At 39.6% G+C, this 16,688-nt stretch overlaps 1 protein-coding gene across 1 annotated transcript in view; it reads right to left on the bottom strand.

Moving 5' to 3' along the window:
• LOC113123407 (contactin associated protein family member 5) overlaps positions 1-16,438 on the bottom strand; it is a 67,328-nt gene extending 50,890 nt beyond the window's left edge. The window contains exons 1-2 of the mRNA XM_033325805.1: positions 16,319-16,438; positions 843-953 (exon numbers count right to left, since the gene is read on the bottom strand). Coding sequence (XP_033181696.1) covers positions 843-953; positions 16,319-16,391 — 184 coding nt within the window. The 5' untranslated portion in view covers positions 16,392-16,438. The remainder of the gene's footprint in view (positions 1-842; positions 954-16,318) is intronic.
• Positions 16,439-16,688: the final 250 nt, after the last annotated feature.

Here is a 16,688-nt window from a genome sequence, read left to right as displayed (position 1 = left end):
GCACCAGCTAGAGACATTTTAGCACTTTGTCTACGATCTAAAAATAATCGTCCTGTTAGTATTCTCCAACTGAAGCGCTGATTAAGATTTGATGGCGTATGTACAATAGTATGCGTTCATGGGAGCTGTAGTTGTTAAATGTTATTTATTCAACAGCAGCTTCCTTTGACAGGCTATAAATTGTAATAGAGGAGTGACTGAAACCAAATCAAAGCTGTCAGACGCTTCCGTTCCCTTATTACTGATGCAATTTTTGAAATAGCCACAGTAAAACATTTTTGATGGCATGTGTCTTTTAATAGTTCTGTATTTCCTGTAGTCATGAAATGATTTGCTGATAGCACTTGACTCCTCAGGCTGTTCAAGAGGGACCAGTACCCTCTGACAAAGATCCCGGACTCCCCCCGTGTCTCCGCTATGCAGTAAACTTTCTGTGAAAGCTCGGACTCCCCGTTTGATTCATGACATCGTTTGAATAAAAAAAAAAAAAAAACACTTTTTGACATTTACCATTCAGTTTATTTTTGTAGTGTTACTCTTCAAATTTGACATTTGGTTTCAAACTTATTTCAGTCTGTGAATAAATACACACAGCCATCTCTTTCCCATCTCTTCAACATAGTGAACAAGTGAAATGTGGTAAATGCAGCAAGTCTTCATACCGTACTCATAGCTCCTTTGTCACCAACAACCCACATGACGCTACAAAAATGGTTCACATGAGCGTTTTCTGGCCAGCTCTCTATTGTTAATGTTCAGAGCTGCCTCAGCAGGTGGGCGGTGAAGGTGTGAAGCATTTAGAAATACTAAATCCATACAGAAACATCTTCTCTTGTACTCACCATCTCTTCTGTTGAGCTTGGCGTTGTAAGCAGCAAAACTGACCGAGGACTGAGAGGAGCTCTGGAAGGATGAATGGGGTAACGCTGATACCAGAGGACCATTGCAATTATCTGAAAGCAAAGAGAGACAATGTAGTTTCCGCTTCATTAACTTCACAACATGTGTGTTGTTCGAATTTGCATATATCTCCTACAATTATTTGACATGAGAATGTGAGTATTTGAATAACTGTTATGAAGGGGTCTCACTGCTTGCCACACTTGGATTTATTCAGCTGACTGATGTTGGTTCAAAGGGCATTTTTACCTGTCAGTGGTGGAGTCTTACAGCAAAGAACTGAGGAAAATAACAGGGCTGCCTCACTTATCCAGTTCTCAGATGCCTCAAACAGTCTATTAACCCATGTGGTGACCCTTGAAAACAGCACAGAAAACGTTATGGCTCCTTTTGTGTGTATGTGCGTATGGGAGTGTGTTCTGTTTAATCCCACAGTGTGAGCTTACATCACGTCCAGCAGGGAGGAACAGATTAAGAGTCCAGTGATGTAAAGCTGTCAGTCCAATCTTGCTTTCATCCACCCTGCCCATCACAATAAGAGCAGTGAGTCATACAACAACAGCTTTTCCACTGTTTGGCTTCACTTGAATGCAGAGCAGCATTTAGGCCTGTATCTGAGAGCATAATGAAAACTGGCACCAGCCTGATTACAATTATCCCTGTACTCTCTCCATCAGCCTGCAGTTCACACTTTTGAGTGCAAGAGGCTTTTTGGTTTTTGGAAGCCATTGTAGTTGGAGTTCAGATAGATTCTGAGCACATCTGGAGTGGCAATTGGTCGTCCATCTGGTCGACAGGAACACAGCAGAACTGACAGCCTGAGCCGTTCTCCTTTTGGGCGTCTCGATGAATTTCGACTGACCTGATTTAACTGCTCTCAGATCAGCTGCCAAGAGATTTTTCTAATCCTGATTTCAAGTGTGACTAAAGTGGATCAAGCTGTTTTGTCCAAGACTCAAATTATGGTTGAGCTGCAATGCAGTTCCAGATGTTTACTGGGTAAATGTGAACCCTAGCATGGCATCTTAATGCACTACTATAAGTACTGGGGTCATTATGCAAGCACAGCACACTTAATCTGTCAAAAGTCTGCCACATCCTTCTTCTGATCCCTAAGAGAGACTGCTCACTGCTCTCATCTCCTTTTCAATCTCGACTCATTCATACAAAATTCATCTCTGGCTCTTCCCTTCCATCGTCACTTTACACCTCCATATTCAGCAAATTAGACACTGACAGTTCAGGCTAAACAACAAACAGTATTTTGATGATATATTGGACGTTTTCAAACTAACAGGTGAAAAAATAACTCACTGTCTCTGTGAGCAGAAAAAAGTTTCTCTATGTGCAAAATGTGTGTCTTAAGGACCCAGACAGTTGTTGTTTACAGACTTGGTCTTGAGCCAGATGCCAGGCTTTCAGTCAGGAAGACTTATGGATGGGGAATGATTTGTGTGCAAAGCTGCTCCTTGGTCCGTGGGATAACTGAAAATCCTCTGACGCTTGCGATGTCTATGTGAGTCTCAAGGGCTTGAAATTCATAGTCAAATGAACCCATCCCTACATCTGAATGCATGGACAGAACTACCAGCCGAGATGGAACACCTAATCTCTCTTCAAATCATACAGTAAGTACATCAACTGCTATAGAGCAGGAGCTTTCAGCTGCAGTCAAAGAAGCGTGAGATTTTCTGTATAGACAAACAGAAGGCAGGCACAGAAGTGTCATGTTGACAATCCTGAGCTTATTGCACACCAGAGGTTATCACAGATTGTGTTTGGGATAAAAATAATAGATGAAAAAAAAAAAAAGCAGCGTCTGAACACTGACACCAAGCCACACACACTTTCGTGTAGGTCAATCTTCAAGATAGTTCAACCAAAATCAGAACATTTATATATCAGTGGCTCGGAGTCACTGCACAGTTACATACATCATTACAGGACAAGACAGTCGTTACAGCGTTGGGTATATTTTTATATCCTTTAGAAAACCAAACATAACAATGTGTTTGTCATATCATTAGTACTTCCTGACCCTTCTCTCTTTGTGAAGCTAAGTGTATATAGCATTTTATACTTGAAAAAGATCAAGCAATTTCCAGCTGGGCTCTGGAGTTTTAAGCAAATGTTCTTTAAACAAGACTAAGTGTATTTGTTGGTGCCAACTTTCAGCGGCGGATGAATAAATTTGGTGATGTATTTACTGTATGTTAGATCAAATCAAAACTTAAACACAGTGCCTGTGCTTCGCATAATGAGAGAACATGTCACAGTTTAGCTCATTAATGTAGTTTTAATAGTTTCTGGACAACACTGGCACAGAGGAATCATCTACAGTACATCAGACTTGTTTATACAGACAGTATTGGATCAATTCTTTGTTGATTTTGGTCTTCTCAAGGGATCACAGGCAATAAAAACATCTAAAACATGGCCATCCTTTATCTTCAATATTCTTGCATCATTTACTATGCTTTCATTATAAAAACAAAAGATGCTCTACTTCTTAATATTTATTTCCCCGTGGAGACTGTAAACATGCTTAGAGTCAGCATGAACCTTCACTCTGCTCCTTGACCTCTTAGATGTACCTCATTTAATCAAAAATGTCTTATATAGATGAAACATGATTTCATGCAAAAACAATACAATGTGGAATAACATGAGAACCTTGAAACTACCAACACTTCATCATCAGCTATATATTAAACTCGGTGACAGCACAACCGGCTCAGCCATACTGTGCATACAGCCCTTTCCTCCAAGCCTCACCTCTGTTCATTAGCAAGTCTGACTTAACCTGAGTGCACAAAACAGATGCTGCTCCACAAGAAATCAATTATCACAACAAAGCGCTTTTTGTTGCACACATGGGCTGGGATGTTTTAGACTCTAAAGCAGCAGAGGCATCTATGCACCTGAAGACGAGTACACACCCAAATCAAATAAACACGATTCACTAGATATGAGCAAGCCTGGATTTTCTCTTGGATATCGAGTCTCTTAGAAAATGTACCAACAGTTGCATATGAAAAAAAGATGCCGGAGAGATTATGTGAGAATCAAACATGCAATAGAGCTAGGCAGTGTGACCTCATCCTCTTCACTGGGTGAAGCAAACACATGTAATTAAAAACAATCTGCAACTCACATACGTCGCTTAAAGGGACGTTCAGTCTTCCACACATTTTACTGAACTATTCCAAAAAAGCAACTGGGACATCGACAGACTTCAGCAGTCTCTAATTAACACAAACAATAAAATGTGTTTTTCAAAGAGGTGTGCATGTGCTGCCATAATATATACTATTACTTTTGTGCTGCTGTTGAACTGTACTCCATTATTCGAAGAGCTGGTTCTGTTAGCCTAGCTTCACTGATAAACAGGGCTGGACAAAAAAATAGAAATACCTCTCTCAACATAATGTAGTGCAACTCAATAGCAGCACAAACTACTCAACAAAAACTGGAGAAATTAAGGAGATAATGTTATTCTTTATGCTAAGACTGGTTCATTTTACTGCACAGTACTACTCTTTTACTGTTTAAATTACATTTTACTGATAATTCCTTTAAATTGGTTCATGTATTACTGGTATCTTTCAAATTCTGATATTTCTTAAGAAGAAGATTTGACTTTTTCTTCAATCACTGAACTCCCCTGATAAAGATAGACACATGTTGATATTGGTTAAATTCAGGAAAAAACCATTTATGTGCAAATAAGAAGTAATATGCTTTTAATAAAACAAATCCTGTTATTAAATAATTGTTACACATCAACAAAGTCGATGTTTTCAAATAGCTTAATATTTCAGGCAGAGCCCAAAAAGAACCTTTGTTCACATAGAAATTATTTCATTCATATTAAATGGACTGTTTGTATTTTTTACATGATACATTAGTTAAGCAATTTATCAAAGTTGTCATCTATTAATGTTCTGTGAGTGATTATTTTGACTCATTGCGTCAGTAAGACCGAATAAAGTCTGCAGGCCATTAGAGGAGAATATCAAAGGCAAGAAATTAGTAACTTAGCTATTCTCCACTTTGGATATCATGATCATTTTCTGTTCCGGAGTTATAAAACCATTAAAACAATATGTGCAGTAGCCTAGAGCAGCTTTAGAGCAATGACAAAGCCCATGACAACAAAGGCAGACTGCTGGATAGTGCAGTGAAGTTCAGTCAACACAGACCACAGTGTCAAGAATATCAAAGTTTACAGAGATTGTATCTGGGAACAGGGCGACCTCAGACCTCGCCGTGGTATTGATAAAGCTTCATATGATAGCTTGCATGGCCTATCAGGGTTTGGGGTTCAATGACCTCTGCTCAGCGATAACAGAGGGATCAGTTAACAATTAGTCCTGGCTGAATTCAAGGAAGCAAACATCAATACAAATGATTGAGAAACACAGCCTGGTTTACTGTAGGACTTCATTTCTCTGAACACTGCATATAATCTAAAGGGGCCTATAACCATTTACAGGCAGTCTGCGGGATAATTTACTGGGCTATCGACAGCTTTAGTGATTATACACATCTGCCACACATGAAGTATGCAGCACTCGTTCAGGAATGTAGTGAAACAGGATTGGTGTTCATGTTCTGCTGGATTATAGGATCCTGGCAGAATATTACAACAGGCTGGTCACAACAAACTAATAATGGCAAAATATTGCGTTGAAAATAATAACGTGCAACAATTACCAAGGGAGTAACTATTATGGACTAATAGCTTGGTACTGAAACCGGTAACAGACCAACTCGTACTGCGTTTACTGTGTTGTTTGACTGCTCATATCTTACTTCAAAAGTGGGCAGCTTGCTTTTAAGTGGCCCTAAACTTAAGTGTTTAACTGAGATTATATCTGTGCACTGTCATTTGGTTATAAAGCTATCTATAAAAGCTCAATTTGCTTTCAAGTCAAAAGATTCAATATTGATTTTGTAGATTTTTAGATCTTTGGTTTCCATGGAGTGGCACAGATAAAAAGAGGCTTTCTGAAGTAGCAGAGGAATGGATCACAGGGGGGAGTTTCACACCAGCGCTATACATAGCATCTGGTGGGCAGTCAGTCAAGACAAGACGCGTTTATGAATACAATGTCTGCATCACCGTGCTGCCCTCGGTCTGTTCTGAAATATTTACAGGTTCAAAGCTGCTGCAGAAGCTGAATAAGGGCTGAATAAGCTCAGAGTGAACCCTATTCATGCACAGTAAGAATACAAACTGCTGCTTAACTTTCAGTGCACACAAGCTCTCCAAACTAAACCTCAAAATGCATCACTAGTTCATACAACCTCAAATTTTTTAATACCTTAATAAACATTAAGTGTTTGCTTCTGACGACCAGTATTTATTTAGGCAGAGAACAAATAATAGTGATGTCCAGATTTGTGCATATTTTCACTTTATTGTCTATGAGAAATGAATTAAAATCCAATTCTTCTCTGTGTTTTGTCCTACTCAGCCTACAGCTCTTCTTTACAACAGCCTGACAGGTTTCTAAAAACAATCTTAATTTGAAAAATTATATGGAGATAGTGATTGATCCCCGACTGTCAAAATACATGGATTAACTACTGATATAGTCGCGTCACAATGTTAACAAGGTGATGACAATCAGCTCACATCAGTCTGAAACTTATAACTGTGAGTCGGAGATAATCAGCAGGATGACTGTAAATAGGAGTTCAAAATAAAAGCCTATATTTACATATATAAAATTAATTCAGCTAAATGTATAAGAACTACAGTATACTGTACATGTTTTATATTTGTATCTGGTTCTACAGATACAGATTTTTTTAAAAGTCCCAAAATCAGATAATTTGGTTGTTTAGCGGGTGTGACTACAGGTTAGTATTTAGAAATAGCTTGGAATAATGCTTTACCACACCTAATACTGGGTGTTTTTCTTGTCCTAATTCTGCCAATAGCTTGAAAGCTGCAAAAATTCCAAATGGTAAACACTATAATTAGCAAGAAGCAGCATAGAAAACTGCTTCTCTTTGCTTTTTGACCATCACTTTCTATAGTGGCCCCCGAGAGGTCAGTGCACTGAAAACACAAGCTAATGGACAACATAGCATTGACCACAATGCATTGCTCCAAAGATACAGAAATACAGAACATATAACACAGAGAAAAATGGAAATGTTTCCAGGAGTAAAATAATATAAATCCATATATCTGTATGTCCACCACTTTGTATTGTATCCCTGGAAACACAATTATTGCAGTAGCTTGTGATGCACAAGGTTACCGGAGTCAGTGACCACTGTGGGTATGAAAAACAATTAAAGTAAGTTTTCCGATTATTTATTTTAACTTTGCATTGTTTATCTCTGCTATTAACCTAGTGTTACCATTCTGCTAATTATTAGCCTTCCATTTGTGCAATTTGCACTATGGCTGTGTTTTCTCCTTTTGCTGTTTTCTTTTTCTAGATGCAGTGCCTGTGTTGTCAAATTGCTGAAGCTGTTTAATTTGCTTGTGTTTTTTTCTATTTGCATGTGTTTTCTTAAGTTGCAGGGCACTGAGCTCTCAGGGGCACCTCCACTGAGAAAGTCCAAATGCAGGGGTGGGAGTTTATATCAGCTGCTGCTAATTAATTCTGTGAGTGACACCAGACAAAATTAAACTTGGATGCTTCTGGGTTTGTTTGCTCTTTGGTGTCTGTACTCAGCCAAAGATTGTTCATCACCTGAGAGAGGACTGAGTGTACTGCAACAGATACATCTTCTTCTCTAGTGGATCACATCACATCAGTTTCAAAACTCACATTCTCCCAGTTAAACTTTCATTCATATTATATCAATAATTTAGGCTGGCAAACTTCACAGTCTTGAACCAGAACCTTCAGCATTCGGATCAAGTGACTCATGAAAAACGAGGTGAGTGGAATTTAGAAGACTGCAGTTGTTGTTATATCTGAAATGAATTGAAAATGAAATTGATATCTCTGAAAGTCCAGCTTCATTTCTTTACCTCTGTGTGTTGATCCTGTGAAGCAGCATCTCAAACCACTGTGTTTTCTTTCCCCAGTTACATATGAACAAAATCGATATCAGATGATAAAACGTAAACATCGGCATGTAGGTCTGATTCACAGGTAATCACACAATGTAATTGCATAAAATTATGACCTGTATGATGCAGAATGTGAAATCTGCTCAGGTAAGCAGCAGACCTTGCCATTTTTTGCCTTGGTGATTTAATGCCCAATTTGTTCACTCTGGAGTCTGGATGTTCAAAACTGATCTTTTGTATTTCATTTGTTGCCTCATTTTTCATCACTGTAACCATCCCTTGCTGATTATTGCATGCATCTTATTGGCAAAATCAATAGAAAGTGGGTGTTGATATAATCCTTTCAAACCCTCTGCCAGTAACACTGAGAATAAATAGAGGACAAAAGTTATAGACTCTATAGCGATTTGAAGCATATTCATTGCACTCTATAGATTGGGAATTGGTGTAATGTCACTGAGTGACCAATACAGCTGAATGGGAAAGGCCTCCACTGGCGCCACATTCATCATGAAAGATTTTTTTTTTTCTGCTCCTGAGAGACCAGACAGAAATTATTTCTCTAAATAGTCTCATATCATGTATCTATTGCATTTTCTTCTTACTCATTACAATCAAAAAGCATTTTGTCCTGTACACCGAATCTGCAATCTGTAAGAGCTTCCTTCTCCTCCCTCCTCCTCTAGTTTTACCCATAGCATGGTACCAAACCCATCATGTCTCTGGAGGAATGAGACAGTATTGTAAATCAAGACCTGCTCAAATCTTTGTCTGATTTTGGAGTCAATGTCCATAGATCCGCTACTTTTTTCAGCTATTAACTTTATTAGCTATAAACAGACACTACTGCCTCATTATTTTCTTAAATAAAGGAAAATGTATTATATTACAATGTATATTGATGTTGTGGCATAAAATTACATATGCCATGAAACCACACTGATTGTTGAGTAGAAATACAGTAAACAACATTTAATGCACTCACTGAACGGAAACCCTGAATCAACAGTATAACAACCGTAATTGTCTGTGTATCATCTCAACATCACACAGCAAAATAATTCATGGATGAAAATGCTTTCACCAAAATAAAGTACAAAATATAAATCATTCATTTCATGTCTTCACATAGCTGCAGCCACTTAGAGAGCAGGTAGAGAGCCCTGAAATGCTGCATTTACTCAATTTAAGCAAACAAACACAGTCCTCTGCAACACTGCTCTTGATTCAACTTCTGCTTCATTCTGCTGGAGATGGATTGTGATGAAAATATAAGCCTGTTAGTTTTTCACATGACGTAAACTCATAATTTGACAACAGCGATCTGTCTGGTCGTCCCGCACTACAACTGTGCTGGAAAACTGGCGTGTAAAAGTTTCTGTAAGAGAGATTATCTCATCAAGATTTAAGGCTTCTCATGATAACAACCAGATTAATGAATTCATTTAAAACTTTTGCAGTATTAAATACTTATTTTTCTGTTTAGTTCAGAATAGGGTAAGATTTTTCAGTGTATAAAATAAAAACACAGGGCCAAATACAAAACAAAATAAATAAAAAAAAAAACAATCAAGTTGAGTCTACATTTCACATAAAATAGCTTTAATCCAAACAGTCCATATCCCTGTGGGATCATCACTATTTATCGTTTCTCTATGTGCTGCGATTATCTTGTATCATATGTCATACATGACAGTCATATCACCAGATGTTTAAACTACATATTCCCTCCAGTTTGCTTTGTCTCAATGAAGAACTGTACTGTATGTTTAAATATGAAGAGAAGTGCCTGAGCTGTCACACTGCAGTGTTCTGCCTCATTTACCTTTTGATAAATTCATCAGGCCTTGAATGGATACAGTAGTAGGTGTTCCTTGAATCCTTGCCTCACATTCATTAGCCGAGTGAATTTGCAGCTGCATCGTCTCCATCACGTGCATACGCACGCACGCACGCACGCACGCACGCACGCAGTCATTTCGGCTGTGATGCTGAATGCCTGCTCTGCTCAAGCACGTTCAAGGTGCTTTAGATGGGAGATAATTAGTTGTGAAGTATCTGCCTGCTGAGCTAACTTGAAGCATGAAATTTTAAGTAAATATGTGTGTGTGGCGCTTTGCTACATGGGAAACAGATTCTAACTTATAAAAGATGAATGCCTGGTGCATTGGCCTCTACCTGCTGTGAGGGAATCATTGAAATCGTAGCAATATTCCTCTCACAGACCCACAGAGAAGCAGGTCATATGAGCTGGTAATGAAAGCCTTTGCTGTTGCAGCCAAAAGCAAGCTTTAAAAACTCACATTTCCACTCCCAGCAGGAAACATTCCCCTAAAAGAAGCCTCACAATGGCCTATGACTATTTCCAATACCATCAGAAATATTCTCCATATTCTGTTAAACAGACACAGAAATGCATTAATGTGATGTATGGTAGGACACAGTGCAGCATCAGCAGGTCAGTTATGATACATGCAACCGGTGACACAGGCTGGAGGCTCGGCTGGGGGAGATGGCAAAGGCCAGTAGGAATATAGAAATTTGTGTTTTGGGTTCAAAACCGATGATGCCAGTGAGCCAGGCAATAAAACTGCAGGTTTTTGCATCTGTGCTTCAAATGCAGCACCAGAACAAAATCTCAGCAAACCAGGATAACGGTCACTGCACAAAACACTGAAGTGGTACAAATGAGGATCCTTATCTTTAGAAACATTTGATGATGAGCTACATGTGCTAAATCATTTAGAGCCACTACATTTTGGGGAATTTATCCAAGTATATTATTCAGCCTTTTTTAAAATTTGCTTCAAATCGAGCTAAAGTATTAACGTTTGATTGGCTGTGTGCACCTTTAAATTAAGAGGGCACCGCTCAGCCAACAGGCCGAGTTTGTAGAGTTAAAAAATACTGTACCAAAAGTCATGAAACTATACAGTTATCCTATTATTTTTATTTCACGTGTTCTGTATTGAATATTTGTGAAATCTTAGCTATGTCAAATTGTTTCCAATATTCCTTTAATGATAGAAAAGGAAAATTATAAATTAAGTGAATTCATTTCAGCAGAAACATTATTTTTGAGCCTTTTTTTCTATTTGATTAAATATTTTTATATAAATTTGCTTTTTGAATAGCAAAGACTAGTAATTAACTAATTAAAATTACTTTCTCTTAACCTACATGGTCCAACTCTGTCAAACTAGCTTCATAACAACTGTAAAGTTTACTCATATCCACATGTCACCTCTTCTATCGATGGAGAAGCAGTAAAGCAGACACTGTGGTTTAATAAGCTGCCACACTACAGTTGCAGTTTGGAGGAACTGGTCTTCAGCAGCAGCTCTGCAGGAGTCCAGTCCCCACATCGCACCAACCTTAGGTTGAGTCATTTACTTTTGTTCGTTCGAGAAATTAAAACCAGTTAGTGCCGTTTGACATCATTAGCCATTTTGAGTATTTTGAAGCTACAGCTGCCACCGTGCTTCAGCTGTATGGTCACCATGGCTACAGATTTTGCTCTCATCCACCAAGGTTGATGGTAAAGTTACTGGTCCACCCACACAGTGTCCGTGTCACTCCGCCGGGCAATGGTACAACACACCGATTCTCCTCGATAAATACTAAACTCTCTGTCCGAGCAGAACCTCTACCTCTTCATCCCTAACGGTCACCTGTTCTCTGCTCTGCACAGCAGCTGGGCATCAGAAGCTGGATCCACTCACTTGTTCATGAAAACTGCTAACCAGCGCTGACATCCACAGCTCACATCATCCTGTTAGCTTCACCTTTTAAGAAAGGCCAATGCTTTTTCTTGCAGGTTGGTCCTCGCGTAGCTCTTTGCTTCATATTGTCAGATATTTTAGTGGATTATAGATTAATTTAGTTCATAAATCAGTTTCTTCCGTGAACATCGGTTAACAATGCTGCATTTGAGATAGAAGTTAACAGCGGTGCAGCAGTGGGCAGGGGAGGACATGGTTTTATCAATCAGGAGTGAGGCCACATAATGTGTCTCTGCAGAGGCAGCGGGTCATCGATTAAGACTTTGAATTAAAACAATAATTAGATAATTTCCCCATTCACATCTTTCACATTATCATTTAGTTATTAAATGAAAAACACTTCTCAGTTTTTATTTCCATAGGGTCCTCTGTAGTTAGTTTTAGCCCCTTTAAGAAAATGTTGTTCGGCCATAGTTTGTGTCATTAAATTTGCTCTGCGCTAAACAAAGCTGAGTGTAGGCGTAGCAGTGGCTAGCAGAGATGTAGAAGTGTAAATTAGATGACGTGGACCTTACAAGAAGGTCTATTACTCCTCCAGCTTTAACACCAAGCTACACTAAACTACGTCCTTGACCAATCTGTCACTGAGACAAAACTGTGACAACACAGCTGAGTGAGTGAGCTTCAGTAACTGTTACACTACTTGTTACTAAAATATATTTAATAATCAGATTTACTACTGCAGTGTCCTAATGGACGTGGCTTTAGTGTTAGACAGAATACGCATTCAATTCAACATGAACCCTCTCAGGCAGCATTATGTCTGACCCTCACATTTCAAACTGTGTATGAGCTTTATTATCAGCCCAGTGGAAAACACTCAGTGAATGTGTGGCCAGTGTGACAAGAAGTAAATGACAGTGAACACTGATTCAGACACTCCCCTTGTTTTTTTGTCTTGTTTCTGCAGCGGCGTTTGCTCTCAGTCACTGTATCAGTTTACTGCATCATTAAAGACGGCATGTTTTTAAAAGGCCACATAAACAGTGGTTGGGAAATGCAGTGGATAGACAGAAATAAAGGACTATTGATGAATAGATGCATGAACATATTAAAATGTGTAATTGGCAACAGGGTTGGTGAGAGGCTATTGTAAAAATCTAAACTATATTTAAACCAATTGTTTTTTGTGGAGTCTTTGGTTGTTTTATATTTCTCTGATTTTTGATAATTTCTTGGGCTTAAATGTGAGTTTACAAGACAGAGATGTAGCCAATGAGTGCGTCTTAAATATTTAAAGTGTGGGAATTATAAAATCATATGCTGACTGGTTTTGATGATCATCTTAAATTTGACATAAAGCTGTTTTTGAAGCAGGGGCAGCAGACAATTCATCTCCTCCACAAACGAAAGTCCTTTTCTGTCAGCCCCGTTTATCCCATCATTTTTATCCAGTTTTATTGAGAGTTGTCAGGCTGTGGCACTAAGAAAAGCACAAACAGTAAAAGACAGAAACAGCCTGAACAGCATTTTTAAAATCAGTTCAGCGATCAACAGTGGAACAAAGGAACTGAAATCATTTTTCCAACCTAGAAATCTTCCAGAAAGCAACATGTATTTTAACTTTATCTGAACATCTTCTAGTAAGTGAACCGTCCCTGTAGCCATCAGGGTGTTGTTATGTTTCATCCACTTGTAGAGCTAATTGTTATTGTAAATCATTTAGTCCCTCTGCAGTCTGAGTGCTGATTCTCTGCAGGTCTCACACTGTCGTCGTCGGTGACTTTCACACCTGAACTTTTATATTGTATCTATCAAGCGTATGTAGGAGTCTTATTTGTGGTTTTATTTATTTTTTATTCAACATACAGCTCCCTGGTGTTTTCTTACAGTCCTTTTGTGTACTGTATATTGTATTATTTATTTGTTTGTTTTGTATGTTATTGTGTTATGTGTACGTGCTGCTCCAAACAAATTGCCCCTGGTCGGATTAATAAAGTTATTTGTGCTGCGCTGTGTAACCGTAAAGGCCATGACACTATGTGGTGAAAGACAAGAGGCTAAATGCTGATCTATTCAACGACACACGTGTCATTGTCTCTTTGCAAAGAAAGTGCACGACGAGCCATTAGGGGTTGTGCATCCGCCGCTCGAGAAAGGCCACACAAACCAACCATGACACATCCCTGCTCCCCTGCTTTTGTTTCTCAGTGGTAAATAAGAGAGCAGCTTTTTGACCTCCAGGAGCATCTCAGCGTTTCATCTCAGCAGAGCGTGTCAGGCCTGATCACAGCACACATTTGAGAACCACAGGACTGTCATAAATGAGTAATGCAGCTGTCAGTTTAGCTCAGGCCCTCGACTTAACATAATGTGCTTAAACTCCAACACAAGCCCGGTGTCACACTCACCCTCAGAGAGCAAAGACAAACCGATCAAGTGAGGTCATGCCTCTGATCACTTTTACATTTCAACATGACAAGAAAGCAAAAAAGCTGATCCCATTAGCTTTTACAACTCACAACACCCAAATGTTGCTTGAAATGACCAGAGGTTTTTTACTATTTTTAGTATTAGAGCTTGGCATGAGAACTAGCTGCACCTTGAGGATACTGTAGCTCACATGGCCAGTAGAATAAAACATCAAATGTGCTCAGCATAAACACTTCAATCTGATAATATTATTCTCAAGTTAAATTTGTTCTGTGCACAGTTGTGAGTTTTTCCGGAAAATGGACTCAGAGGAAAATGGAAAGGTTCACCCTCTGGGGTGCATGAATGTCCCCTGCAAAATGGAGAATTCGGGCTTTTAATATCCACAGGAAGCTTCATGGAAATGTGACCAGTAACTCACAGAACAAAGACTCAAATACAAGGCTCATTACTTTGCTAAAACAAAAACACATATTTTACATTAAAACAGCACGTGTCCCACAGTTCTCTCTCTCTCTCTCTCTCTCTCTCTCTCAGGTAAAAAAAACTACAGCTGCCAGGAAAATCAGATCAAAGTATTAATCTGAAATAGGCAGGAGCAAAACATACTGACATAAAAACGTCAGAACGGTCCAGCCTGGCGTGGTAATAAAAACGCGTTGTGGCGTCCACCTTTCCATCTGACAGAACGAGCTCTCAAATCATCAGTCGTTCCATGTCTTAAGTCTCTTCTTATGCTGGTGCTCTGGACCTTAATTACCACTGGTTCTTAGTACACTGGCATGTGCTGCCTCAAACTGAAGCTGAAACATTTGTTTAATGTACATTTACTGTAGTAGTCCAGTCAATTCCAGACCCTTCTCATGTTGCTGTGATTTCAGGAAATTTCACTTGGAGATAGTGTTTTATGGACATCTGGTATTTACTGTAAAATCAACAAAAAAAGGCCACTGAGTTGCCAGTTTACAAGGTCCAGCAGGCTACCATAAAACTAATGCAGTCTAACGATCAGCCCTGCATTCAATCCTGCACTCATTTTTGTTGAAACTGTTTTAGAGGTGCTGATTCAACTTTACGGTCATTTTGGAGGCTGCAGTTTGTGTTGCTTTTTAATTGTATTGTGTTAAAGGTGTTCCTAATATTTTGACCACGCTGCTTACAGCATATCACTGAGGACAGAAACACCTCAGCTGGGTGTGTTAATGAGAAAATACACTAGAGACTTTTTTTTTAACCTTTTGTCTGGAGGATCATGATGATGTGCATGGAAATAGATTATATAACCAACACACACATTTTCCTGAACAACACTACTACGGTTACCACTATTCGGCCTGTAGTAATTTTTAATATATCTGCTCTTTTTATTTTCACTGATTCATTTATCATGTGGCCTATATGTTTTGAAATAAATTGTCAAATATACCAAATGTGAGTTCAAATTGCTTTTATTTCCAATATTCCCAGTGATATTCTCAAGCAGAGAATTTCTCATTGAGGCTAAATGACTGATGGATGATTACAATTCAAATCTCCACAGATCAACTCATACATCACTGGAACCACTCCTGAAATCAAATACGAAACCGCACAGCTTCAATTTGAAAATGGAAAGCCCGAAGCGAAAAGCAATCTGTCTTCAGTGGGAGCTCCAGCAGCCTGTGTGTGTTTTCACATAGGAGTCGACCAACACCAGCAGTGCAGCTGTGGACAGTCAGCAGTTTCTCTTCACCGACACACATCAGCAAAACATGTCCAAAGAGCGAACTTAAAACCAGCACATGGAGGCTTTGTGCGGCAAATAGCCGCGGGCTGCTGCGCAACGAGCGCATCCTCTCCAGACTGCGTTTCACTTGTGAATGAAAAGAAACGAACCTGTTTGCTTGACCTTCATCGCACACACGCACACACACACACACACACACACACACGCACAGTCCTCTGTGCTCAGCACAGACAGAGGCGAGGACATGTCAACTTGCTCATCTGCATCACACTGCCACACAAAAACGCGTGCGAAAATACGCGTCCAAGTGAAGTTGAGACGGGCAGCAGCGGCGCGGCTTACAGCAGAGCAATGCTGCAACAGCAGGGGCACAAAGGTAGCAGCCAGGCGTAAAACTCCGCCGGTCTGAACTGCTTCCAGCAGCCCCGCCGCCAGCCTCACTTGGCAAACTGAGCGGAGAGGAGCTTACAGGTGAGCTTAAGGTAAAATACTCACAGTGAGAGGCGGCGGATGCTCCGCTAAAGACGCTCAGAGTATACAGGGCAAACATACGCAGCAGAAAAACCATTTTCCCAGCCGTGGTGTGGTTATCCGTGTGTCCGCAGAGGCAAAAACAAGAGGACAGGTTCCTCCTTGCTCCTCCAGCACGGAGGGATAGAAGGAGTCTGATGTGGAGGAGCAAACCGCTCCCACGACGACACTCCCTCTCTACAAGGTTCAGCCCACCTCTCTCTCTCTCCCTCTCTCAGTTTCAGCCTTTAGTGGAAGAACAGAGTGTGGTGATGCTCAAGGATTGCTGTAAAGATGCAGAACAACAGCAGCACTGTAACCATCAGCTCTAGCTAATTCACATCATTTGATTTGA

The sequence above is a fragment of the Mastacembelus armatus genome, chromosome 21 (assembly GCF_900324485.2).
Source record: "Mastacembelus armatus chromosome 21, fMasArm1.2, whole genome shotgun sequence".
Classification (NCBI taxonomy): Eukaryota; Metazoa; Chordata; class Actinopteri; order Synbranchiformes; family Mastacembelidae; genus Mastacembelus; species Mastacembelus armatus.
The sequence above is the reverse complement of the archived record's forward strand: the minus strand, read 5'-3'. Positions and strand labels throughout refer to the sequence as shown.